This window comes from Pleuronectes platessa, chromosome 18, assembly GCF_947347685.1.
Source record: "Pleuronectes platessa chromosome 18, fPlePla1.1, whole genome shotgun sequence".
NCBI classification, from domain to species: domain Eukaryota; kingdom Metazoa; phylum Chordata; class Actinopteri; order Pleuronectiformes; family Pleuronectidae; genus Pleuronectes; species Pleuronectes platessa.
In genome coordinates this window covers 14026071-14051097 of record NC_070643.1, presented here as the reverse complement: position 1 = coordinate 14051097, position 25027 = coordinate 14026071, and the positions used below count along the sequence as shown (strand labels likewise).

At 41.1% G+C, this 25027-nt stretch overlaps 3 protein-coding genes across 7 annotated transcripts; all 3 read left to right on the top strand.

Annotated features, from left to right (window-relative positions):
* The first annotated feature begins 138 nt into the window (after positions 1–138).
* On the top strand, positions 139–4783 carry vps28 (VPS28 subunit of ESCRT-I). Of its 2 annotated transcripts, none has more exons than XM_053447144.1 (10): positions 139–205; positions 1376–1437; positions 1550–1578; positions 1728–1765; positions 1872–1961; positions 2069–2174; positions 2282–2383; positions 2756–2809; positions 2896–2987; positions 3654–4783. In XM_053447144.1, the coding sequence occupies exons 2-10, from the start codon at positions 1398–1400 to the stop codon at positions 3772–3774; spliced, it is 672 nt and encodes a 223-aa protein (XP_053303119.1). In that variant the 5' UTR covers positions 139–205; positions 1376–1397; the 3' UTR covers positions 3775–4783. The 2 variants fall into 2 exon arrangements, with proteins under 2 accessions (XP_053303119.1, XP_053303120.1); XM_053447145.1 differs by lacking the exon at positions 139–205 and adding an exon at positions 215–435.
* An 820-nt stretch (positions 4784–5603) lies between these two features.
* On the top strand, positions 5604–14493 carry mapk15 (mitogen-activated protein kinase 15). 4 transcript variants are annotated; one of them, XM_053447251.1, is made up of 15 exons: positions 5604–6377; positions 6794–6849; positions 7644–7742; positions 8272–8301; positions 9218–9308; positions 9691–9821; positions 10333–10496; positions 10611–10750; positions 10830–10887; positions 11449–11586; positions 11782–11887; positions 12041–12362; positions 12810–12934; positions 13097–13249; positions 13419–14493. In XM_053447251.1, exons 2-15 carry the CDS (start codon positions 6844–6846, stop codon positions 13611–13613), a joined length of 1758 nt encoding a protein of 585 aa, XP_053303226.1. In that variant the 5' UTR covers positions 5604–6377; positions 6794–6843; the 3' UTR covers positions 13614–14493. The 4 variants fall into 4 exon arrangements, with proteins under 4 accessions (XP_053303226.1, XP_053303225.1, XP_053303224.1 ...); XM_053447250.1 differs by lacking the exon at positions 6794–6849 and having other exon boundaries at positions 13097–13192; XM_053447249.1 differs by lacking the exon at positions 6794–6849.
* An 848-nt stretch (positions 14494–15341) lies between these two features.
* On the top strand, positions 15342–24851 carry grinaa (glutamate receptor, ionotropic, N-methyl D-aspartate-associated protein 1a (glutamate binding)). The gene is made up of 7 exons (XM_053446137.1): positions 15342–15469; positions 20006–20345; positions 20839–20954; positions 21099–21299; positions 21751–21879; positions 22226–22369; positions 22990–24851. The coding sequence occupies exons 2-7, from the start codon at positions 20042–20044 to the stop codon at positions 23137–23139; spliced, it is 1044 nt and encodes a 347-aa protein (XP_053302112.1). The 5' UTR covers positions 15342–15469; positions 20006–20041; the 3' UTR covers positions 23140–24851.
* Positions 24852–25027: the final 176 nt, after the last annotated feature.

The following is a 25027-nucleotide window of genomic DNA, read 5'->3' as shown; positions in this document are numbered from 1 at the left end:
AAAAACATATTTACTGAAAAATCTTATTCAAAACATTACGTGCAAAATTTCTTGAAATAAACTAATTCCCTTCAACGCCCTAACGTAATTTATTTTCAAAGTGTTGCTTTCTAGTCAGGCAGAGGGAACACCTAATATTTTGACGTGTGCCGGGGTCCTGGCACGAGGGTGTGTTTACATCGCGTCACAGCAGTTTGTCGAAGGGGTGAGCTAAGTGTCTTTTTATTTATCTTATTAATCACTGATACTGGAGTAACATTCATATCTAGCGGGTTTACTAACTCCTCCAGCCCTTACAGTCGCCATTACAGAGTCTGGTGTCCATAAGCAGCTAACTGTGGGGCCGAGCTACTCTAAATCACAAAGGAAATCCTTACGAGCTAGCATATAAAGCTAACTTCGGGCTAGTTCGACAAAACAGGACACTAGAAACCGGTAATCTTCCTTTAGCTTGTGGGTTTTACTCAAATCCCCAGTGGATCTGTTTATTTGGGTGAATGACAACGTTTAAAGTTGATGTGATTTACATCTTTACAACTGCGGGTTGAGAATGAGGCCATAACTGATACTTATTTTAATTATTGATTAATCTGATGATTACTTTCTTAACTAATCAATTAATGTGTGGTCTAAATGACTAAACTGTCAAACATGCACATTATGACTTTCTGAAGTCCGACATGATCTCTTTATATTGCTTGTAATATACAGAACACAGTGGCACATCCTCTCAAACGACAAACAAACTGGGTGATATCTGGATTGTTTGCTTATGATTGACTAAATCTATCAGCATTTTATTGGACCTGTTTAATTTTTATACATCTTTATAATGTTTTTTATGTGCATATTATTGTTGGTGGAGGGTTTCACCAGAGAAAAACTGGATCATTCCATGTAATACCATCACACGTCTGTGCCACACCGACACAGAGCTTAATGGAATTTTTGTTACGCTGATTTGGTTATGTGAGATACCCATGGAACCTAAATTCTCCCTCAGATCACAAATAAGTTGGATATGGACTAATGAAAGTTGAAGTTTTGGGGGTGACATTGAGTGGCCGTACCTTTTCTATGATATCGGTCTTGGGTGTTAGAAATAATCTATGATACCAAGTACATACTTTAAACCATCAAACTCTGCTCTCCTTGTATCTTGTTGACATTACATAATAGTGATGGTCCCCCCAGCTCAAGCTAACTAAAACAAAGCACTTTGGAAAACGACTTTGGAAACTCATTCCTACATGGTTGAGTTGTTGACTGTCCTACACGAAGACTTGATTTGCAGTTGATGCAGATTTGACTGGTTGTTTTTGGTCAAAATAATTTATCCGTTATATGACAAATAGTTCCATTATTCTTTTTGCAGATAAATCTGACTCATCAGCATCATGTTCCACGGGATACCAGTGTCAGGAGTTGTAGGAGGAGGTAAGACATTCACATAAGTTTGATAGCTTCAATTTAGTTCATTAGATTGTAGAAGCATCAAAGTTTCAACAGTAAATGTTTCTCAAAACATGTAATTATTTTTTTTCATCAGCTCCGGCCAACAAACCTGAGTTATATGAGGTAAAACTATCATTTCTTTATTCTTATCAAACCTACCATTTATAAGGTTGTTATTTCTACAATAAATGTTTGATTGGGTTCAATGAATACTTTTGATATTCTACTTGTTAGCCAGAGAAAGTCTTTAACCTCAAATCATATCTTTTCAGGAAGTTAAATTATACAAAAATGCAAGGGAACGAGAGAAGTAAGTGTGAAATACATTTCCAGTTATTTAGATTGAACACAGTGTTACCCGGGGGGGTTCATGTTGACAGTTTTGTAACGCTTCTTTATTAACCTTGTTCCTAAAGGTTTGATAACATGGCAGAGTTGTTTGCTGTCGTCAAGACCCTGCAGGCCTTAGAGAAGGCTTACATCAAAGACTGTGTCACACCTAATGAGTAAGTTATATTAATTATTTTTTATATGGTGTTTTTACAAGTCCAACAGAGTACCACTCATGCCTTTGATAATATGTTTTATTATTGTGTGTATTTTTCTGTTTCAGGTACACAGCTTCCTGTTCCAGGCTCTTGGTTCAGTATAAAGCTGCGTTCAAACAAGTGCAGGGATCTGACGTGGGCTCCATCGATGACTTCTGCAGGAAGTACAGAGTGAGTTCTGAGTGCAGATCACTTTTCACCCATTTGTCCAATATTGTTAGATAGATTTTATTTCTCTGATGCTACCTGAATACGGATCTTGTCATATTGTTCCTTAGCTCGACTGCCCACTCGCCATGGAAAGGATTAAAGAGGATCGGCCAATCACCATCAAAGATGACAAGGGCAATCTGAACCGCTGCATTGCAGACATTGTCTCTGTACGTCGTCTCTTTCTTCCATCATATTAAACAGTCTGTTAGAGTCTTATTTAAGATGAATTGCTCCAGTCGTGTCTTTGGTTGAATGATTTCTTGGTTTCAAATTGAGCAGAGAGTAGCTTAATGGCTTTCATTTAATTTGGCTCATCCTCTGCTCGGTTGCCTGATGTGACCCCTGCCAACTTTTAACTCAGCTCATACAATCAGACAAACGAATAAAAACAGAGACCAGATAGTGTGGTACCCGCAAAGGTTGTGCGCCCTGTTTTTGTGGCTGACAGTAAAAAACATTTCTTCTTTTTGCTGACTTGTCTTAGTTTGAAAATGTGTCGAGTTTGTTGTTCACTTTCTCTCATGTTCTCCAACCTTTAGCTCTTCATCACTGTGATGGACAAGCTGAGACTGGAGATCAGGGCCATGGATGAGGTAAATGGAAACCTTCAGACTGTTGTCAGACTTATCATACAGGCTACTTAAGTGGATACCTGACACTTCTTATTCCTTTGGACCAGATCCAGCCAGACCTGAGGGAGCTGATGGAAACCATGAACAGAATGAGCAACATGCCTCCAGACTCAGAGGCTAAGGACAAAGTCAGCCTCTGGTCAGTTAGAATGGACACCCAAGTATTTCTGTTGTAAAGCTTAATGTAAATTCAGTGCAGGGTGCTATGCTACTGTATGTAAATTTAGTCACTGTGACATACACATACTTACTAGTCCAACAGCTCTGACACGTCTTCTTCATTTGCAAAGTTTATAATGTCCTGTTGTTGTCAAAACTTTACAATAGGGGTTTATTTGACTTTATTTGAATTGCTGAGGTCATAGTTATCGGTGCTCTTGTACTCCATTGTTGGGAAATGTTTACTTCATAATAGGAAGGGGAGTGGCCAAAACATTCCATTAGATTTTACAGGTGAGTGTGAGTCGTAGTCTGAGTTCACCTTTGATTGGTCAGCTGAGCAGTGTCTGACCTCTGTGAATATCTAGTTGGAGTTAAAACGTTAACCATCACACCAAAAGAAAACTTTATTCATATTTATTTATGTTGAAGCACAGCGTATTATTATAACTTTTACTTAAAGTATCATGAAAGTAGTGTAATCTGACGGCTGTTTGCAGTAGCTAAGATCTCTATACTGCAGTAGCATTGGACTTACACCGCTTCACGACAAATCTGCATTTTAAAACCACAATTCATCTCCACTAGGTTCAATGCTGTTTACCTTTTGTCTTAATTGTCATCTTTCTTGATCTAATCTCGTCAGGTTGACCACCCTCAGCAGCATGTCGGCCTCAGACGAATTGGATGATAATCAAGTGCGCCAGATGCTGTTTGACCTGGAGTCGGCCTACAATGCCTTCAACCGCTTCCTCCACTCCAACTAAAAAACATCTCCCCAGCCTGGAACCATGTGTCTGAAATTCTGACTTTAAAACCCACTAAGTTAAAAGAATCTCTACCTTATCTCCTTATGGTTATTGGTAAGGAGAGGATTTGTCTGGGAACAGGTTTTCTCTCGTCCTATTCTCCATTTATTTCCTTTCTGTCTTCACATTTGTTCCCTTTGTCGTTATTTATGTTGTGTATATCCACCACAACCACTGTTTAGTGGTACATTGCGCTGCCTGCAGCCTGCAGCCTCCACCACTGGACTCTGCCTGTGCTTTGAGATCCTACATTGGCCTATTTTCTATCCATCATGTCTGATAAATCCTTTAAAACTGGCTGTTTGATTCTGATTTTGACAAAACAGTTTACTTCTAACTTTGTACTGTAGATTAAAAAGAAATCGTGTAATTTTATACTTGGGTTTTGCAGAGCACCAACACAGAGGCATGAATCAATTATATCGGGGCAAATTACGCACATGAAGAAAAGGTTGCAACAGCCAAAGCCTTTATTATTGGAAAGATAAATACATATATTTTTCTTTTTGGTACCCTAAATGTTTCCACTATCCATCACTGGGGGACATTTTTGTGTAAATGTAAAATTCTTCAAAAGTTTGTAAAAAAAAAAAGAAAAATTGCTGACAAGTAAAAGTTCAACTGATCAAATGGAGCTGAAGTAGTTGTTAGTAAACATTAGACTGCACTCCAAATTAATCATTATATTGAAACTGGTGGAAGGAAATGTTTTCTCTTTATTTGTCTGCAGTTTGTCTTCTTTTAAAATGCCTAATCCATATTTCCTTTAGAAGTGAGGGTTTGGCCACATGAAGTGGGCAAAAGAGAGCTGGACACACCCCCTCCTTATTTTGCTTACTAAATATGTTTCAACCCTCAAACACCAGTAGGGAGAACATATTTATTAAGATTTATCATTGTAAATAATAGTTTTGATTTTTAAATAAAAGCATGTAAGATCTTTTTAGAAATAAAGTTGAAAAGTCTACTTCTGTCTTTGTGTCTGTTTTGTGTGAATAAGATGAAAAATGTTCCAAATGGAGAAAACCTACATCCTCCACTCTATCAATCACAACATGCTTGTTTTGTAGATAATCTTTTACAGTGTTGAGGTTTTTATTAATATCTGGGGAGTCCTGGGTTTTACAGAGGACGTAGCACACATTTGAAGAGGCCTGTGTGGATCTGTTCACCTCGGAAAGCATGACCCATTGAGGGGTAATCTTAATGATTTCCCTCAAATCCAGCTCATAATACCCACACTTCACATGGTGAGAGTGTCAAATCCCAGCGTCCTCTTGGTGGGGCCCTCAGTGGCCATGGAGGATTTGGTTTCCAGACAGACCTCCTGTCTCTATTGGGTTGGAAGGTTTGATAACTGCCTCAGACCTGCATGGCGCCTACTCCTTTAGTTCTGGATATAGAGAAGCCATATTGGTTTCTGCTCTGGAGATTCTTTCCATATCTTTATTCAAGAGCGTAGGGTTTTAGTTTGAGAGCAAAACTTGTTGATTTCACATTCAGATTTAGCAATCACCATACATGGCAATCTATTAGATTTGGGGACTTTTGACAGACACAAAAAAAGAGGAGAAATTAGAGAGCAGACATTTCACATGACCCCAGAGTGTGAGGAGAAATCCATAAGTCTGCTCTCGAATAAAGATAGGGAGAAGAAACCCCTCCATCCACGTACACTGACTGTCATCCAGGAACTCACAGAACCGTGGTAACCTCCATAACTTCCTCCTGCGTTTGTGCTGCGGCTCCTTTAAGAGGCAGGCAGCAATTCGTTACCAAGACGACAAAAAAGGACAAAACTCCTCGGGAGGCTGGTTTGTTTGTCAGCAGCAGAGAGGAAGAGTCCAAACTCACGTCTCAGTGAGGAAGACTCCAAACTCACATCTCAGCGAGGAAGACTCCAAACTCACATCTCAGCGAGGAAGACTCCAAACTCACATCTCAGAGAGGAAGTATCCAAACTCACATCTCAGTGAGGAAGACTCCAAACTCACATCTCAGCTGGACAGAGAGGAAGACTCCAAACTCACATCTCAGTGAGGAAGACTCCAAACTCACATCTCAGCTGGACAGAGAGGAAGACTCCAAACTCACATCTCAGCTGGACAGAGAGGAAGACTCCAAACTCACATCTCAGTGAGGAAGACTCCAAACTTACATATCAGCTGGACTCATAACAGAGAGGAAGACTCCAAACTTACATCTTAGAGAGGAAGACTCCAAACTTACATCTCAGTCTGGACACATTCCAGCAGGTGGAGGGAGGTGGGAAACTAACCTGCTGCTTCCTGACTCCACTCTGATTGACCAAACACGACGTGTGACTGATCAATGAGCTGGATTGCTGCAGCTCTGACCAAGCCTGTTTTCTGGACAGTCAAAGTCTGTCGATCTCTATATATAGCCTGTTGGTAGAATCAGAGAGAATGGTGGACACTTCTGCATGAGGACAAGTAGGACCTGCTGGAACAATGAGTAAAAAATATGAATCAGCAAACGTGTCTGAGGTGGAGGAGCACATTTCTCAAAAGTATGAAATCAAGAGGAGACTTGGGAAGGGGGTGAGTGAAATGTATAACTACTTAAATCGTTGGATATTGAATGTCACTGATCTAAATGATTCATAACTTAACAAAATGAATATCACTCTCATACATGTACAAAAGACACTTTTTATTTCTACCTGCGCATTCATGCTCTGCTGTGCTACAGCCTCCAAAATAAATTCCTGACATACTCCAGACTTAAGGTCCTCAGTTAAAACCAGTGTTGCAAGCTAAGGGGTTTATTGACTCTGGCAGGACAAACTTTTCTCTCTGCAGATCAGCTGACGTGTGTGTGTGTGTGTGTGTGTGTGTGTGTGTATGTGTGTGAGGACACTTGCTCCCTACAGAGTCGCCAGCCTCTTTTGTTTTCCCTCTCTCCCGGCACAATCGCTGCGTGTATGGCTAAAAACAGCCTGGTTTTCTTTCCACAGCCTCTCCCCCTCCACAGAGACCATACAAATTGGTGCTGGGGTTTCTAAACATGCAGGTGGGAACTGCTGCCACGTAGACAGGTCATATTGGCTCACCAGTTGTACCTGAGGGCGACCGTGACTCAGGTTACACAGCTGTTCGACCTGTTCACAGTTGACTGATGGGGCGGTTGCATCCTCTGCAGCGATTCTTGAGGAAACCGAGTGGTGGTAAACACAGGGGCTCGGTGCCAAACGGCTGCAGAACGTCATAAAGTGGTTTCACAGGAGACGATTGCTTTAAATTGTTCTGTTGTTTTGTTTCCAGCCCGTTTCTCCTCTCTGTTGTGTTGACAGAGAGGAACCAGCGTTGTCTAAATCTGATCCACTGCCCCTGATGACAGACTTCTCCTTGTGTCGTTACAATAACAGTATTCTCCGGTGCTCTGATGCTTGACTTCACACTGTCTCTATTGTGGACACAGAGGTCACATCCTAAGATTCTTCCCCAAAAATATTGGTATATATATATATATCCATTTCAAAAAGCCCTTACAGATGATTTGAAATTACAAACATACACGGCTCTTTATGACCTTAGTTAGTTTTGCCTGGTTTACATCCTGCTGTTTGTCAAACTTGGTACAGAACCTAACCTTTAAATAAAGATGGATGACGTGTTTACACTTCCTCCCACCATCCAGAAATAAAGCCAAAATATTCCTGATACTAAACTTGAAAAAACAATGCGTTAGGAGGTACCTAGAGTGACAGAAACCATCTTCGAGATCTTCGGAATATAAGCGCATGCCCTCCTGCAGGGTGAACAAGTGACCTCATGTTGTTCATCAGTATTTTGTGTCTGTCTCAGGCCTATGGCATCGTATGGAAGGCAGTGGACAGACAGAGCGGAGAGATCGTGGCGGTGAAAAAGATCTTTGATGCCTTCAGAAACAGGACTGACGCCCAGGTGTGTACTCTCTGATCTACAAGATACATTTATTTTTGTCCCACACACATGCACAGACATGCAGGTAGGGAAATTTAACCTCTGCTTTTAACCCATCTGGTGAAGGACACACAGAGCAGTGAGCACAGTGTACGGCGCACAGGGAGCAGTTTTTGGGGGAGTAAGGTGCCTTGCTCAGGGGCACTAGACAGGGTAGGGGAAATCCTCTTGGATTTTTGGACAGATCAATACAGGTTTGTCTTTTTGTTGTTTCTCCGTGGAGTCGAACCAGAGACGAACCAGAGACCTTTTCTGCCCATAGTCCAACGCCTCTCCTAATATTGACCGGCTAATATTATTGTTATCTATAAACTTTGATCGAATTTACTGTACAGCCACCTTGTATGAATTAGCTTACCCACCTGCCCCAATAAAAAGAGGTGGCTGCTTAATGATTAAATGGAACAGGAGCGTTTGGTCTGCCGAGTTTATCGCTGCAGGTCGTTTGTGAGATTCATAATATGACTGATGTGTTCTTTTTGTTTTGCAGCGGACATTCAGAGAAATCATGTTCCTTCAGGTAATGATACAAATCTGATAATTTCATTATTTTAAGACTGACAGATGAATAATAACAGTCCCACTCTCTACCTTCTCCATAATTTATTTTGCATTTTATAACTGCACAAAGTATGAGAGACAAACTTCTCATGACAAACAGGAATTGTCAGTGAATGAGCTCCATCAGCAATTTGCCATAAAACCTTCGAATGAATTACAAAGAAAAAGCCCACATAACTACTAGGAAATGCTCTTTATACTCCTATTATTCATTAACATTATTTATATGTTAATTGCTGTACTTATTACTCATATACTGCAGCAGCCTTACCCTGGCCTTCCTCCTAGGACAGAGCACAGTTATACATCTTTGAGGGTTTCATCATGTTGTTAATAAGTAAATAGGAAAAAGGAAAAAAAGAATGAATAGAAAAATAGGCAAAAATACCAAAGTCCATTCGTTGAAATCTTGGGAGATATCTCTGAAATGTTAAAACCTGTAATGTTTTGGCTGCTTTTGCTCGCTGCTGCGTCTGTAATCGAAAAAATTCAAAAAGATAAAAAAAACTGTTTTTTCATTCGGCTTTAGCTTTGTTATTATTCTGAATGAGCCTTGATTTTCAGACAGCTATAACCCACAGGTCACAGAAGCTGGCTGTGCTTTTATTTTCTTGGGTTACATATTCCTGTCTCACTCTTTATCTGCTGACCTACATACGTGTGCCACTGCCCCGTAATCTGCCGCCGTCATCTTCCAGTGAAACTCCAGCTTTGGGTTTTGGAGCGACTGTTATGTAACCTCTGTTGAAACTGTCCCCGGTTGTTTGCCCAACCCTGAGCCAATACCTGCCAGTTGTTATAGGTCAAACAGTAGCCACGGTGCACAGTACCTTCTCTGTTGTTTCCCTCACTTAAACTCTCTTTTCTTTATGCAGGAGTTTGGTGATCATCCCAACATTGTCAAACTTTTAAATGTCATCCGAGCGCAAAACGACAAAGACATTTACCTCATATTTGAATATATGGGTGAGTATTATTGCTCGGCATGCGGAGCTGCTCAGTTGTGACACACAAATAATTGGCGCTGATGGTGAGGGCTGCAGTGGTCAGTTTTACTTGGCACTGAAAAAAGGCAGAGGTGTGTGTGTGTGTTTGTGCCTCTTGCTTCCCTCGGCCGCCTGCGCCCTCTTACTGCTGAGTCCACACATTGGCCTCCCCCCTCCCTGCAGTCTAATCCATGAGCATGCACCAGCCTCACAGCACAGACCTCCACTGTGTCACTCTAACATCTTGTTTCCTGGGTGCCTCTGATTGTGTGATTACTGAGGAGGACTTGCAATCCAATCATGGGGTGATATTGCTGTGGCCACCATATTAACAATCACATGTGCTCTGTGCTCTGATCCAGATTCTGACCTGCATGCAGTGATTAAGAAAGGCAGCCTCCTGAAGGACATCCATAAACGTTATGTGATGTACCAGCTCTTCAAGGGAGTTAAATACCTGCATTCAGGAAACGTTATCCACCGAGACCAAAAGGTTTGCTACTGCCTCTCTCAAATGGATACTATTTAGGAATACTACATATTAACCATCAGTCCCCTTAAACTCAATCAAACTGCACGGAATTGCTCACACTCATGAATATCAGTTCCTTACATGTGCCTGTTTTTTTTCATAAAGATCCATAAATTATTCCCTGGGACAAGGGTTTTAATCCCTGGATCCACCCAATGATGCAGATCCACACCAAAATTGAATGGGTTCTTCTCTGACCCATAACATATCCTTCCACCAGGTTTCATGGTGATTCATCCAGTAAACAAACAGACAGACAGACACACAACGAAAGTCTCTGTTGGAGGAAACTTTTTAAAATAAAACCTTTATTTTGTACGTACAGATACATATTCAAGCTAATGTATTAAAGGTACAGTGTCTATGTAAATACATTTATAATGCATATACATGTTATGCAACGATTGTTACATGGCAGCCCAAACATTTTTAATTTCTGTTTTTTCTACTCTTGCCTGTGTTTCCCACACAGCCGTCCAACGTGCTGCTGGACACTGACTGTGTGGTCAAGCTGTGTGATTTCGGCCTGGCCAGATCACTCAACCAGATCCAGGAGGACAGTGGGAATCCTGCGCTGACGGAGTACGTGGCGACGCGGTGGTACAGAGCCCCTGAGATCCTGCTGGGGTCCACAAGGTATCGAATGTTCGGAGCATGTGCTGACACTAACCACATCTTCAGCGTGGCATCATGATTCGAGGAACAAAGTGCTTGATTTGAGGCTGTAACAGGAGTACGTCTCGTCCAAAGGTACACTAAAGGTGTGGACATGTGGAGCCTCGGCTGTATCCTGGGAGAGATGCTGCTGGGGAAAGCCCTGTTCCCTGGGACATCCACCATCAACCAGATAGAGAAGATCATGATTGCCATACCTCACCCGAGCCCAGAAGGTGAACCTCAAAGTTAAATTAATCTAAATGATTAACAGTTTCCTTTTACTTTAGATTAATTATAAACTTTTTTTTTCAGATGTTCTCGCAATCAAGTCTGAATATGGATCCTCTGTCATTCAGAGAATGTTACTGAAGTAAGAAAATATACATTTATATTGTGTAGCTCATGTTTTACTGTACATAGCATATGTTTTTGTTTATAACTTTGTGTAAATCTGCTCATTTATTGTTAGTAACCAACAAAGATATTGCATTTCACTTAGTCAGCTCACATTAATTTTTTTATTCATACATGAATGTAGACTGTGTGCAATGCATGCTTGGCCTCTTTCCCCTTGTCACTCCTGGTGCAAGTGGAATTAAAGGAGGAGTGACGATAACAGATGACTTCCCATCCACTGGGGAGGTGCTGGGGCTCAACATGCGCACGCTGCAGGAACAGATTAGTGCAGAGATGCAGTGACGTAACAATGACAAAGCAAAATCATAAACAAAGCAAGGGCAGCTTAAAAAGGCCATCTTGTTTGTTATTTGTTGTATAAGAGATATTTGAGATGGCGTGAGGAGTCGAATCATGTGCTTGCATGCTTTGCCGTATTTCAGATCTTTGCATAATATGGTGGGTTTGTATATTGTAAGTTGCTTTTTTATTCAGATCTTTTCTATGTAAATCACACCTCTCCTTTCTTTGCCAGACCACAGGTTTCTCTAGAGGATCTTCTGAAGCCGTCTGTGCCTCCTGATGCTCTGGACCTGCTGAGGGGTTTGTTAGTTTTCAACCCAGACAAGCGACTGACTGCAGAGCAAGCACTCCAACACCCATATGTGGCCAGGTACAAAGGAGCACGCATTCAGACTGATTTATGGACCAGTTACTATGGTCAGGTTTTCCAGAGTATTGTAGAGATGTCTTTTATTCTAATCTCTGATTTGTTATTTAAGAATTTAGCCTTTTCTGGAACAGGACTTTGTCCCTTTTAATACTATTACGTGCTTTTTTTAATCATTAACTGTTTCCTGTCCCTGAGGTTCCATAATCCAACGAAGGAGCCAGCTTTTTACTACGATGTAGTGCTGCCAGTGGACGATGGCATACAATTATCTGTGGTTCAGTACCGCAACAAACTTTATGAGGTAGGACATGAGTCAATAATGATCAGGAAGTATTAAGATTTAACTGATTTTAGCACAGTAGATCAAATTTCATTAGGTTTACTGCGATAAAACTCATTGGTCAGTAGTAATTGTTTCCCGCTGAGTCTGTGTTTTCTTCATCTCTATCTGCAGATGATGGTGGAGAGGAGAACCAATCAGGGGATGTTGAGACTGATCCAGCCGAAGGACAGAGAGTGTGTCAGTAGCAGGGAGAGGCCCGGTGTGAATGATAAAGTGGAGAAGGGGCCGGTGGCAGTTAATGGAGATGGCCATGGCGACAATGAGGGGAAACCACCGCATGAAAAGTCTGATGAAGAAAAACAAGTGCCTTCGGAGGCGGCCGTTGCCAAACCCGAACCTGTGAATGTATCCACCCAGCCGGCTGCGGAGAAGAGTCCATTATCAAGCCCAGCCTTAGGGAAACCCACATATAATCCCATCACACATGCCCCAAGTACGTCTTGTTCTCTATAGGTTTGGTGTCAAACTCTAGAGCTTTTTTTGTTTTAGTTTTAACTGTAAAATATATAAATATAGCATTTTGGATGTTCTGCAGCTTTGTATTTAACAAGATTGCTCATATATGCAATCTTGTTTATTTGCTCTTTTATTAGATAGTTTCTAATTTAAATAGCAATATTTAGACTTTTTTAAATTAACATTTGAGAATCTTTTTTTCTTTTTAAAATGAATAAAATTGTATGAAAGGTTGTATTACTCAAATTAAGGGACTGAAAAAGTATTGTTTAGGTGTCAATGCAGAAAGAAATACCATAAAACGATACCAAGCCCTAGATCCACTCCTTCACAATAACATAAAACCAATGCAGCTGCATGTATTTGACATAAATCTGATATTTTCTCATGTAGAAAGCACAAACCTCTTCTTCTCCTCATTCAGATGGTTATGTCAGGAGTCCGGTTGCTCCTCCGCAGTACCAGCACTCCACTGCAGCCAGTAGGAAACCTTTGGGACAGACCAGTAATGAGAGTGCAACAGCATCACCAACAGAGGGCGCTAACGCAGTAAGCACCATACAGCTGTTCCCTTACTGTTCACATTTGTTTTCGATTGCTGTGATGTAATCTTGGCTGACGTTATTTTTACACCCTTTTTATTTTTGATCATTGGCTCCCCCTGTGACTCACTTTGAACCTGACGCTGTCTCTTCTCCCTTCTTTCTTTAGTCCATGGACCAGATTCTCCAGCGTGGCCGCTCAGCCCCTGTGGCTCATAACCGATCCTTTTCCTTGACGCTCAACCAAACGCAGAACAACCTGCTGGTGCGTAAGGATGAGTCACCTTTGACCTCCGGGCTATCTGTCACATCGGCACGTCTGGTCAGTTCTCTGCACCTCAGGACAAGTAAAATATGACTCAATGTCAGGATGCAGTTTCAGGCTATTTGCATGCATGAAATATACATTTTAAAGATATTTATTTTAACATTGAACATTTACATGGAATGGCTGTTGTAAAAATTCTAACGTTCTTTTTATTCCCATGCAGAACCAACGCTCCAACCCTCAGGTTCATGAGGCTCGTCCCCCCGCGCGGTTCAGCAAGAAAGTATTCCAGAGTCACTGTAACGTGGCAGCTGCCGGTGACCCTCGAGCCAAGCTTGGTAGTTATTCCCAGGCCTATGGTACGATCAACAAGACTGAACTGGACAATCTGCTTCGAAGTCGTCCTTCCAACAAGTGACTGCTGTCGTGCCAGTGGTCACATAGAGCCTGGGGGACATGTGTCTAAACACACAACACAGTCTGTCTTGTAATAGGATGATAGAGGCGTGAGGTAAACTGGAAGAAATGTTGTAAGGAGAAACTGTTATTAGGTCAAACACATCTTGTGTACTGTGAGTGTAACCATGGATTTTCATTCTCTGTCTGTGACAGTGAATACATATTTGTACAATCCACTATGACTTCAGGCTACATTAATCAAACTGTACCAGGAGTAAATTTAATTATGCAAATTTCGTTCGTTTTATAAGTAGTTTGACCCAGCAGCTTTTCTGATAAGACCCTGAGGGAATGATTTCCATTGAGTGTCTTATGATGATATCATTGAACAAAATGAACAAGCACAACTTTAACACAGTATCAGCTGAAATGTTGCCTGGTCTACCTGACTGTAAAAGAGACCATGTGTCAAAAGTCACATTTACATTAAGTCAGTGAGTTTAAGATGCACACAGAATAGCTGTAAAATACACAAATTGTTGTTTGAATTGATTTTATACTGCAAGCAATTACATTCGTGTGTATGTGTGTATATATATATATTATTTTTTTTTGTATATATAAACACATCTATAACCTTCTGTTAAAAGTCAAAGTCCTTGCACTCTAAATTAAAAAAAAAGTATGGATGTTCTATACTACTACTATAACACTGGTACTCCTGCTGCGGCCCTGCCCTGAGTGTTAATACTGATGCAACAATGTGCAAGCAGCTTTTTACTAATGTAGTTTGTCAACATGGAGCCAGTTCAGCTTCTTCAGAAGCAGTTTAGTTAATCTGAAGTGTTGGGAGATGATTCCTTTGAGAGGAAGGAAAAAAATAAAAAGTTTTGCTGTAATCATTTTTCAAAAAGTGTCTATAATTATTGTTCTTTACAGGAGAATCTGGATAGATACATTTATACAGCACATTGAAAACAACAGCCAAAATGCTTTAGATAAGATAAGATTACCCTTTATTGTCAGAATGTACTTTCTGAAATGTGCACTGTTTCACATACAAAAAACATATAACCGAACAACAAAGCAAATACATTTTATGAATAAGACGCTGCAGTGCAATTGATATAATAAATCCCTTTCACATTTATTCCTCAGTCCACACAGGGACACTGAGGCCTACTCATAGATAAAAGGCTCAACTGAAAGCCATAGACGATAAGTCAAAAGAGACAAAAAGAGTAAAAGACAGAAGAATACCACAACTGTAAAAGGAGCTAAAGTTAAGTTAGATATAGCAACATATTTATGGGCAATAACAAGATTATAAGACAGACTCAAAGAAGAGTTTAGAGGATACATAACTATTTAATAATAATGATGATACGTTTTATTTGTCATGCTTAAAGGAATTCAAAGACTAACAGCAGTTCTGAAGAGGTTGTTACTGGAACTACTGACAGGATGATGTAATGGTTTTCAAGTTATACCGATATGTCCACAGAAAACTGCCACTTTGGTGATTACGACACCAAGGTAATGTACTTTACACCCATGATAACAAACCGCAAGACTGGAACTGGTATGTACCATGTGAAACTGGTCTGAGTGGTACTTCCTATCGTTGTGTTACACTCGAAAAATGACTGCGCGTGTTACTCTCACATGTCACCGTTATTCAAGAAAATCCAGTCATTACCTAAATAAATTGGGTCATGTGACCTCTGGAGGTTCCCACACGTCACGTGGCCACGTCGTGCGGTGACGTCAGAGGCCCCATCGTCTCCGTCGTCCCCGTTACGTTCGCTTTCAGATCGGCCGGAGGAGGAGGAGGAGACGGTGTGTGACAGCTACTCTCCATTAAACACATTAAAGGTGAGAGTCTACAAGTTTACACAGAATATATCAGGGATGTTTTCATTAGGGGAAAACTGTTGGTATTATTGTGTTGGATGTGCTAGCAGCGCGGCTAACTAGCGCTAACTAGGTTAGCCGTTGACGTCCAGCATCTGCCTGTCTCCAGCCGTCACCTCACGTGAGCGGGACAGAAAGCGATGATATAACAGTGAAACTACTCAATGTGTAAACATGTGAGTGAACGAGTGAGGCTACGAGGGGAGATGACAGCTGGGTGAACGTGGGGGCGCGGCGAGGGGTGCTCAGGGTCCCAAATAAAACCCACTGAGCGCAGTGGAAGCATCATGGCGAGCCAGCGCGCTGCTTCTGGACCACCAGTGCCCGATCGATGTCGGGTTGATCCATGTTCTGCAGCAATGGCGGTGATGTTTGTGAGTGTGAGGGAGCAGATGATCGCGGTGTCGCATGGGCCCCCTGCCCCGCCGAGGCCTGGAGATGGAGCTGCCCATGCCCGCTGCAGGTCCAACATGACAGCGGGGCTCGGTGTTTATAACGGGATCGAGTTTCTGTTTTGGTTTCATGTTCTGCGCAAGCAACGAATATAGCTCCTGTCATGTCGGCCCGGATTGCTTTCTCATCCACAGTGGGATCCATCTGTGCTGATAATTAATGTTTAATAAACGGTACATGCAGCAGTTGTAGTCATTGATTTGCAATATTGTTTAACGAGGGCCCTAGCCTGTGGCCCTCAGATATTAAAGGGATAATCACCATGCTGTGGATGATATGTCTCTGTTCTTTGCTTGATGGTTGAAATGTTGTTATCCCCTGCACAAGCCTTATTGTTCTTTATTATCATGGGATTGTTTTCTGTGGAGAAATTAACGAAAAAAGTGCGATAGACTCCCTATGTGGCCACTAAAGAACGAGGACTAATGTAAGTTAAAAAAAAATACAAAAAACAGATCAATCCCTTGATTTGAATACGCGCTAAAAATTGATTTGGTTTTCCGTGACCCAGACCACGTTCTACCACCAAGTGTCATGGAAAATAGTTCAGTCGTTTTTTGTGAAATTCTTCTCACCTACAAACAAACACTGATTGGCAGAGGTAACAATAAATATCGCAATATCATTTTTTATCAATAGCAATATAACAAAAGTTCAATTGATATGTATATCAATATGTTGCTAATGCATTTATCATGATAAATATTGAACACTGTTTGGTATTTAAATTCTTATCTCGATAACATTCTTGGCCATATCTTCCAGCCTGCTCAAATTAAAAATCAGCAAATTCCTAAATGGATCCCCAGGAATAATCAACACATCCCCTCACTAGTCCAGAACTGTCCGTTGCTGTTTATTGTCCAGATCCACTATTGTCTTTACTAACTCTTCCATAAATGGTTCCTCTTTACAGGTCGAAAGTCAAGTTTTCTTTTTTATAACATGTGTAGAGTGAAGCTAAGGCCAGATACCCAAGCATGTCTTGTATTATCTCAGACAAACAGCCTCTGTGTTCCTCCCAACAGCTCCCAGCCAGAGAAGATTAGTTTGATCTCCCTATAATATAGTTACACAAGTCCAGGATTTTCCTGAAAATGGAATCAAATGTGTGTGAGTGTGTGAAGTGAGAATACTGACAAGAACCATACAGTGAAGATGAGCTATTTTGCCAACATCTTGCCAAACTGCTTTGACGTAGGGATAATGCGATTTCAGCTTTAAGCTCATGATCAAATAGATTTGCTAGAGCTATGGCTTCGCTACGGCAGTATATTGTTGTCACATGGGACGAGAGAAGTACACACAAAATAACAATGAGGACTCACTGTACCTAAATGTGTTTTTTTCTTCATATCATTCACTGTGGCAGCCGTGTTTTTGTCGTACTTTGCACAAAGTGCAGCCATCTGTCACAAGGTGAAGCGGTTGCAGGGTTGACACAGCCGGAGATGCTGCTGACATGGTGTGGCCTGATGACAATATCCAGCCACATTGCTGCATTGGAGTGTAGATAGGCTGACAGCCACACAGCGAAGGATTTAACTGCCTGGTGGTCGAATTTAAATCAAGACATCAGAGTTTATTATTACCCGCTGCATGGTTTATGGAGTTTGGACTTATATTATTGGTTCTGTGTTTACTGCAGTGTTTGTGTGTGTGTGTGTGTGTGTGAGAGAAGCAACCTTGGGAAACTGTTCTCCCTACAGGTTGCAAATCTGTGTTGATTTTCCCAACTGGGTCTCTTATCATGGGACTTTGAAACAGCATTTTTGATGATGCCACTCTGATGCTGCTGCTTTTAGAAAAAGTTGAAAACTCAATCTTTGAAACAAGTAGGATTCTTCATACATCCTCCATCAAAGAATACAACTTATCACTGCTGATTGTTTTGGCGCCACATATTGTGACATGTTGACCTCTATGTAGGCCCCCTGTATTGTGTGGTAGTTCTGTTTTGTCACCGTTTCCTGGTGTTGTTCAGGCATGCATATAGCATGTTGGTATTGTGCTAGCCTAATTGTGTTAACGTGGCTCTCTGGCCCGTCTACTGAATCCCTCCCTTTAACCTAATTCTCCCAGTGATAGCTATCAGCAGAAGCCAGAGATAGTGTCACTTTATTTATCCACAGTGTCGGGGCGTCTCTCCCAAAAGGGATTTGAAATCTCTCACGTCACTATGTAAAGCTGTACAAACAGTTTCACAGCTTCTCAAACATGGAAGTGAAACTATTGTGGTGGGGGAATTGACCCTCTGCACTGAAATGAATGGTTGATAGAGAGGACAGTAACTTGTAATGCCTTTCACCCATGAGCCTGAGCCTTTTTTACTTTTACTTTTATTTCAGCCCCTGGTTTCATTAAACCAGCTTCTTTCTTTAATGCTTACGTCTACATTGATCAGTGACATCATCATATAAACCGTGTTCAAAATATCAGTATCAAAATAATATACTATTTTCTATCATTGATTACATTTAAAACATGTTGCTTTTGTTTGTATTTTCTTATCACTAATTGACCGTGATTCACAGTCAATTGTTGTGTTAAACAAACACTTTGATGCGATCACCAGGGGCTTAAGGCTAGACAATTAATTAAATCGTGAAAAACCAAAAAAACAGTAGTTTCAGATATGGAGAAGTTCATTTATTTTGTGTGTGATAGCAATTCATGGGGTTTCAGCCCAGTTGACCAGGCCTAACATGAATGGCAGATTCTTTCAACTCCTGATTTACTATTTTAAATGCTTTACATGGACATTGGACAGGGAGTGGATCACATGCTTCACGTTGCATATCACATTATCTTTTAAGGCCGCTTGGGTTCAATTTTGTACACTTTACAGACATCTTGTGGGACACAAGCAAATGAAAAGCCTGTAGAACCACCCCCCTCGCTTACACAACCACTGTTGCTGTCCGGAAAGCCGGGAAGGATTTGACTCATCCAGACAATTGTTGTAATTGGTTATGATCTTAATGGAGACTGTCATAATCAAGTAGAGCCAGCGCGCGCCATGTTTGTCTGCAGTCTCTTCCTGCACTGTCCCCGTGATTAACAGTCAGGGATCATGAGGACACATGCTGGTGTGTTACGTGTGTTGCATAATGCTCACCGTGTGTAATTCAGTGTGGGAGGAGAGGGATAGAGTTTAATATGACAAACAGTGGCAGTGTCTGGAAAGAAGCATTTTGAGGACGGAGTGTGTTTGCATGTCTGAAGAATCAGTCCGGTGCCCACTCCAGCTCTTCTCTTGAAGTCAGTAATTAGGGGAATAGTGTCTGGCTGCCTTCCTGCTCCACCTGTTTTCCTCTGGGGACTGGACTAACCCTTTATATGAAACCTGCCCAAAAAGTATAGAAAACGCTTAACAACCTTCTGATTCTGACATCTGTTGCGTAGAGGTTTCTGTTTACTTTTGCATTCTGTGATTAGCTGCATCGTTAGCATTATATAGATTGTAAAGAAAATAGCACAGAAACCTGTTAACCTGGGTTATACTAGGGTCTATTGTGGGGAGGGACACTGCGGTAATGGCCAGTATGTCAGGTCTCTTCCTGAAACAAAGCAGATTAATAATACATTTGGTTACCAAGACACCACCTGAGTTCATGGTATCTGTACTGGTCCGTTTGTCTCCTCGTTTCTCTCGCACCATCCGTCCCGGCTCCGTGTTGCTTTCCAGCTAAGTGCATATAACTGACAGTTTTATACTTGTGTGAATGTCTCCTGTGATTTCTTGTTTTGGTTTCTACTGACATCAGGTTAATTCATAATAATGTTATTGTCATATAAATTTGAGAATGACACAGTAATTTTAAAAGGATTATTAGAGGAGTCACCTAAAACCTTCAGGGGCGGATTCATTTAAGCTACCAAATACATCCTCGCCTTGCTAATTAAAATAGACATTGGAGCTGAAATGATTAATCAATGAATTAATAATAATACATTATTAATAAATTAATCAGCGCTTGTGAAATGGTTGTTTATTGTGGATGTTGCTTTTTAATAATAATTATATCTCTCTTGTTTTCACAGATTTTTCTTACTGTAGAGTGATTCTTACCCCACACCATGTCCAAGGACAAGAGTGGATACCCTGGTATGGGTGAGACCAACCCTCTTCATAACAATGTCTACGGACCCCCTCAGCCAGGTTTCGGCATGCCCCCTCCCAACTACAGCCAGGCCCCAGGGGGACCTTACCCACCAGCAGCTGGCTACGGGCAGCCAGGCTTTGCTCAGGCGGGCCCAGGTTTTGCCCCAGGTCCTTACCCTCAGATGCCTTATCCTCAGATGCCCTACCCACAGGGACCCTACCCCGAGGGGCCTTACCAGCAAGGAGCCCCACAGCCAGGCTTTCCCGGAGACCCCACTGGTGAGTAGTTCAACTAAAGGTTTGAGGCATTGATGAGTAGAACTTTACCATATAAGGTCAACCTATTTTTGTTATTTGATACATGAATACGCCACAAATCATAACGTTTGTCATGGCCAAATTGTGGGGCTATGCCTGATATACCAACTTTCAGTTTATTGGACATAAACCTCAATGGAATCAACCATAACTGCATCGCTTTTCTCTATAAAGCTGTCTCAGTTTCCATCTGGAAGTTGTTTTGTTGATTTTCTGTTCTGCACATTAAATGCACATTTATATCAAAACAGCGTTGCTCGCACAGGCAACAATAACAATAGCTGGCTTCACTTTAGATCACACTAACACAAGTTATTAATGAGATGATCAATACCACACGTGGAGTGTGCTGAAAAGAAAAAATCCACTTGTTTAGCCAAGATTTTAACAGTTGAAAAATACCCTAACCCTTATTTTGTTAACCTCTAATTGTTGTCATGTTACTGTTCATCAGTACCTGCTGGCAGCCCTGGTTACCATGGTGACGTGCCTCCATCTTACTACGACAACGAGGAGTTCACCAACTCTGGCTTTGAAGATAAGACCATCCGACAGGCCTTCATCAGAAAGGTAGGTCCTTTCCCTTCCTTTTTCTTGGAGATTAAATGGATCTAATATAAGACTAAATATCATATGAAATGTAATGTTACTACAAATTACCAACAAAATATACCTTCCATCTCTAAAATGTGCCTAATTTCTTTTTCTCATCAGGTCTTCATGGTTCTCACAGTGCAGCTGAGTGTCACTTTTTCTTTTGTTGCCGTGTTCACCTTTGTCGATGAAGCCAAGACCTTTGTGCGACACAATCCGTGGACATACTATGTGTCCTACGCAATCTTCTTTGTGTCACTGATCGTCCTCAGTTGCTGTGGAGAGTTCCGCCGCAAGCACCCCTGGAACTTGATTGCACTGGTAAGAACTTCACTCCATTCCAGCAGGGGGCAGTAAAGGAGAAGACTATACTAACAATAACACTCTTTCCAATTCCTGCTGATTTCCTCTTCAGCATAAATACTCATTAAGGCCCGGACTTAGGGGTTGGCTCATCTGTACTCCCCTATCTTCTGCAAATTTAACTCTATATGCAGCTGCAGGTTTTTAAGAGTGGTGAATGAAAAAAAGTACTGGAGAACTTGAATTATCAGAAATGTTCAGAGCTGCAAGCCCCACCCCTAAACTTCTTGTGGTTTCCAGTTACTGGGTATTGCTCCTTCAGTTGAAACAAGTGAGAAGTAAAATATTGTAATATACTAATTGTAATCATATGAACTATTTTCTGGTCCAGTATTCTCTGGCACATAATCTCACACATTGAAAGTGTATCATGAGTCGTGTTCATTTGCATCCTTCCTGTGTCTTGCAGTCCATCCTGACCCTGAGCCTTTCCTACATGGTGGGTATGATCGCCAGCTTCTACGACACAGAGACCGTCATCATGGCTGTGGGCATCACTGCAGTGGTCTGCTTTACTGTGGTCCTGTTCTCGCTACAGGTCAGTACAAACAGACTGCCGCTGGAATAAATATATTTTAAATGTTTACACTGACCCAAACAAACATCACGGCCTGGTTCTTAGTCACTTGAGTTGAACGGGAAGCAGGAGTGAGAAATCCTTCTGTTTAGTTATTCACGGTGATATGCTCAGACCAGTCAATCACACTCTTAAGTATACAAACCACTAGCTTAGATTCTTATGAATTTTTAAGGCCGCATTTGAAGAACATTTATTTTGGTAATCCAGATTTCTCTTATTGATTTTATCATAGCTCATATTTTACAATACCTTACTTTCCTTGGTCTTTTCTGAGCACATTTTCCTCTATTGTTCTTTCCCACAGAGCAAGTATGACTTCACTTCCTGTCGGGGTGTGCTGTTTGTGTGCCTGATCGTGCTGCTGCTCTTCTCCATCCTCTGCATCTTCATTCGCCACAGGATCCTGCACATCGTCTATTCCTCACTGGGGGCTTTGCTCTTCACCTGCGTACGTATCACACTTACAATGTGTCATCAGTTTGAAGAAGTTAAATCTGCTCAATAAGGGATGATAACATCGACAGAATGTTAGAAGAGTAAAGCAGAGAGCAACAATCAGCTACTTTTTAGCTACTTTCAATTGAAAATATCTGTTAAAGGCTTTTCAACCATAGTTTTAAAAAACATCTTCTATTTCACACAGTGACTATACACAGTCCAGTCATATGCTTGGTTTTAGCCTAGTTCTCCTATACTAATGCAGTACCCGTTCAAAATGTGCCTGTCTTTGTTAATGCTGTTCTGTGCCCCTCTAATAGTGTCTGGATGACGGTGCAGAAACTGTTGTTGTAGTTGTGTTACGCCTTTCTTAAAACCTTGGCACTTCCACTTTGTAGATTCTCTGGGTGCTGGACTGTGTGACAATATTATCTTGAATAACAGTGTATAATGAGGATATTTTCGTCGTGTTTCGCTTTTGATTGTGTATAATGGTCATAGGTATTTGGTATATTGTACTACAGCATCTAAAATAATTGCAGATATATAGAACTTTTATGTCCCTCATTTTAGATCCAAGGTTTCTAAACCTATTGAAATGACTTATTCCATCCTCCTTCCTCTCTGCAGTTTTTGGCTGTTGACACTCAGCTTCTCCTGGGCAACAAGAAGATGGCCCTGAGTCCAGAGGAGTACATCTTTGCTGCCCTTAACCTCTACACTGACATCATCAACATCTTCCTCTACATCCTGGCTATCGTGGGACGCTCCCGTGAATGAGGCTGCATCTTTAAAGAAGAAAAGAGAGCAGAGAAACAGAGATCACCTCCCCATCATTGAGAAATGTCTTTAACATGCCCTTTTATCTCTGTCTCCTTTTACTTTTCCCCGCATTTGACTCCTAATCTCCCTCATACACTCACTTCTTGGAAAGAGGTAGTAGGGCTGCGGAGGAGATGCAGCTGGTCACAAAAGGCAGATGAGCGGGACGCTATTTATCAAATTGCCGTTGATGACAGAATGCGATGATCTGTCTTTCCTCAAGTTAGAGATCACTGCTTGCTCCAACTAACTGCTTTCACTAACACAACATAGTGTCTATGTTAGTCCCACACAACCCCTTCACCACAGTAGAATACTTGTTATCCTGTGAGTGCTCGGCATTAAACAAAGGTAAAACCGGGTGGGGAGAGAGTGGGGAAGGCGTCTGTAACCTTCAATACGGATGCGAAACGTTTTTGCCTGAAGAGTGGAAATTAGTGCTAGAAATACCTCTTCATTCAATCTGTCTGTTTCCCAAAAGTATCTCTCCCTTTTCGAAAACTGCTGGTGTAAAGTAACTGCATGGCAACCCTGGAAACACAACTAAAGCTCTGATTCGATTCTCTAACCAGACCAGAAGAATATCTCTAGCTTGCTTTTCACGGCTGTAAATAGTTGCGTGTATTACTGTATGTGATGCCACTCTGCTGTATGTGATGCCACTCTGCCCCTGCCACTGAAAGGCATTCTGGGGCGATTCATATGGATGTGCTGCTTTTTGGGAAACGTGTGAGCCGGTCTAAGAACTTTGCTGACCCATTATAGTCACTTAAAACTTTACAATGGCATAAGAACGAAGATCGGTGTTGGATGTATTCGACAAACATGAACATAGATTAACATTCAGGAAGTAAATTACCCTTTTATCTTTTCAAAAGGAAGGAAAATTCCACTTTCAGAGCTGAGATGTTCACTTATCTTTTGGTTTTTTTCTTTACTGTTCTCACAAACTCCCTCTTGTCTGTTCATCAGTGTGAAGTGACATTTTGGTGTTGTATTTATTTTTTTTCTCCTTGCAAATGTGAAATATTGAAGTGCTGGAATATCTGGCCACTTTTATACCAAGCTAATCCAGGTTTCAGCGCTTCTGATATTCTAAAACAGCTAATATGAAGTCGATGGACACCGAGCTTGTAGGAAATGGTACTTATATCTTTTCTATTTATTAAGCTTGAAATAGATGGCCGGGTTGCTTTGAAGTAGCTATAAGTTAAGGAAAAACAAAACACAAAAATGTGACTGTGCTTTAGTTTATTGTGAGACCATAGCATTCTGGTTGCAGAACATACAAAGTGCAGCAGGCTCAAGGAATTAATATGCACTGGAAGCCAAACGACTCCTACACACAAACACACACAACTTGAATGCTATATTTAACATGAAGATTTTTAATTCCGTAACTTCTGTTTTGAATTTTCAACCAATTGCATGACTCTTTCCTCCCGTATGCATGTGCTGATGATGCACACTGTACAGGTATTACAGAGACACTGTTGTTTGACAGCCCTGTTAGACTTTTCTGTTTTTTTAAATCTTGTGTTTGTATTAAATAAACTAACGTGTATGTGTGTATATACAACCCCTTAGTGAATTGATGTGTATAGATAAAAGTTTTGGGCTTTGTAGGTCTGTTGCATTGTATATTTGCATTAAATCAAAATTGAACCACATTCCTCAACACAGCTATTGGACTTTCATCACAGCAGATGCAATGTAAAGGTGTTAACTTTGCGTTGGTGAAAAGGAAAGTGCACATCAGAGAAAGGACATAAAACATCCAGAGCTCTTTTGAGGGCTTTTGAGAGCTGCTTTTGATGGTTATTGTTAGAAGACTTAATCGTAGCAT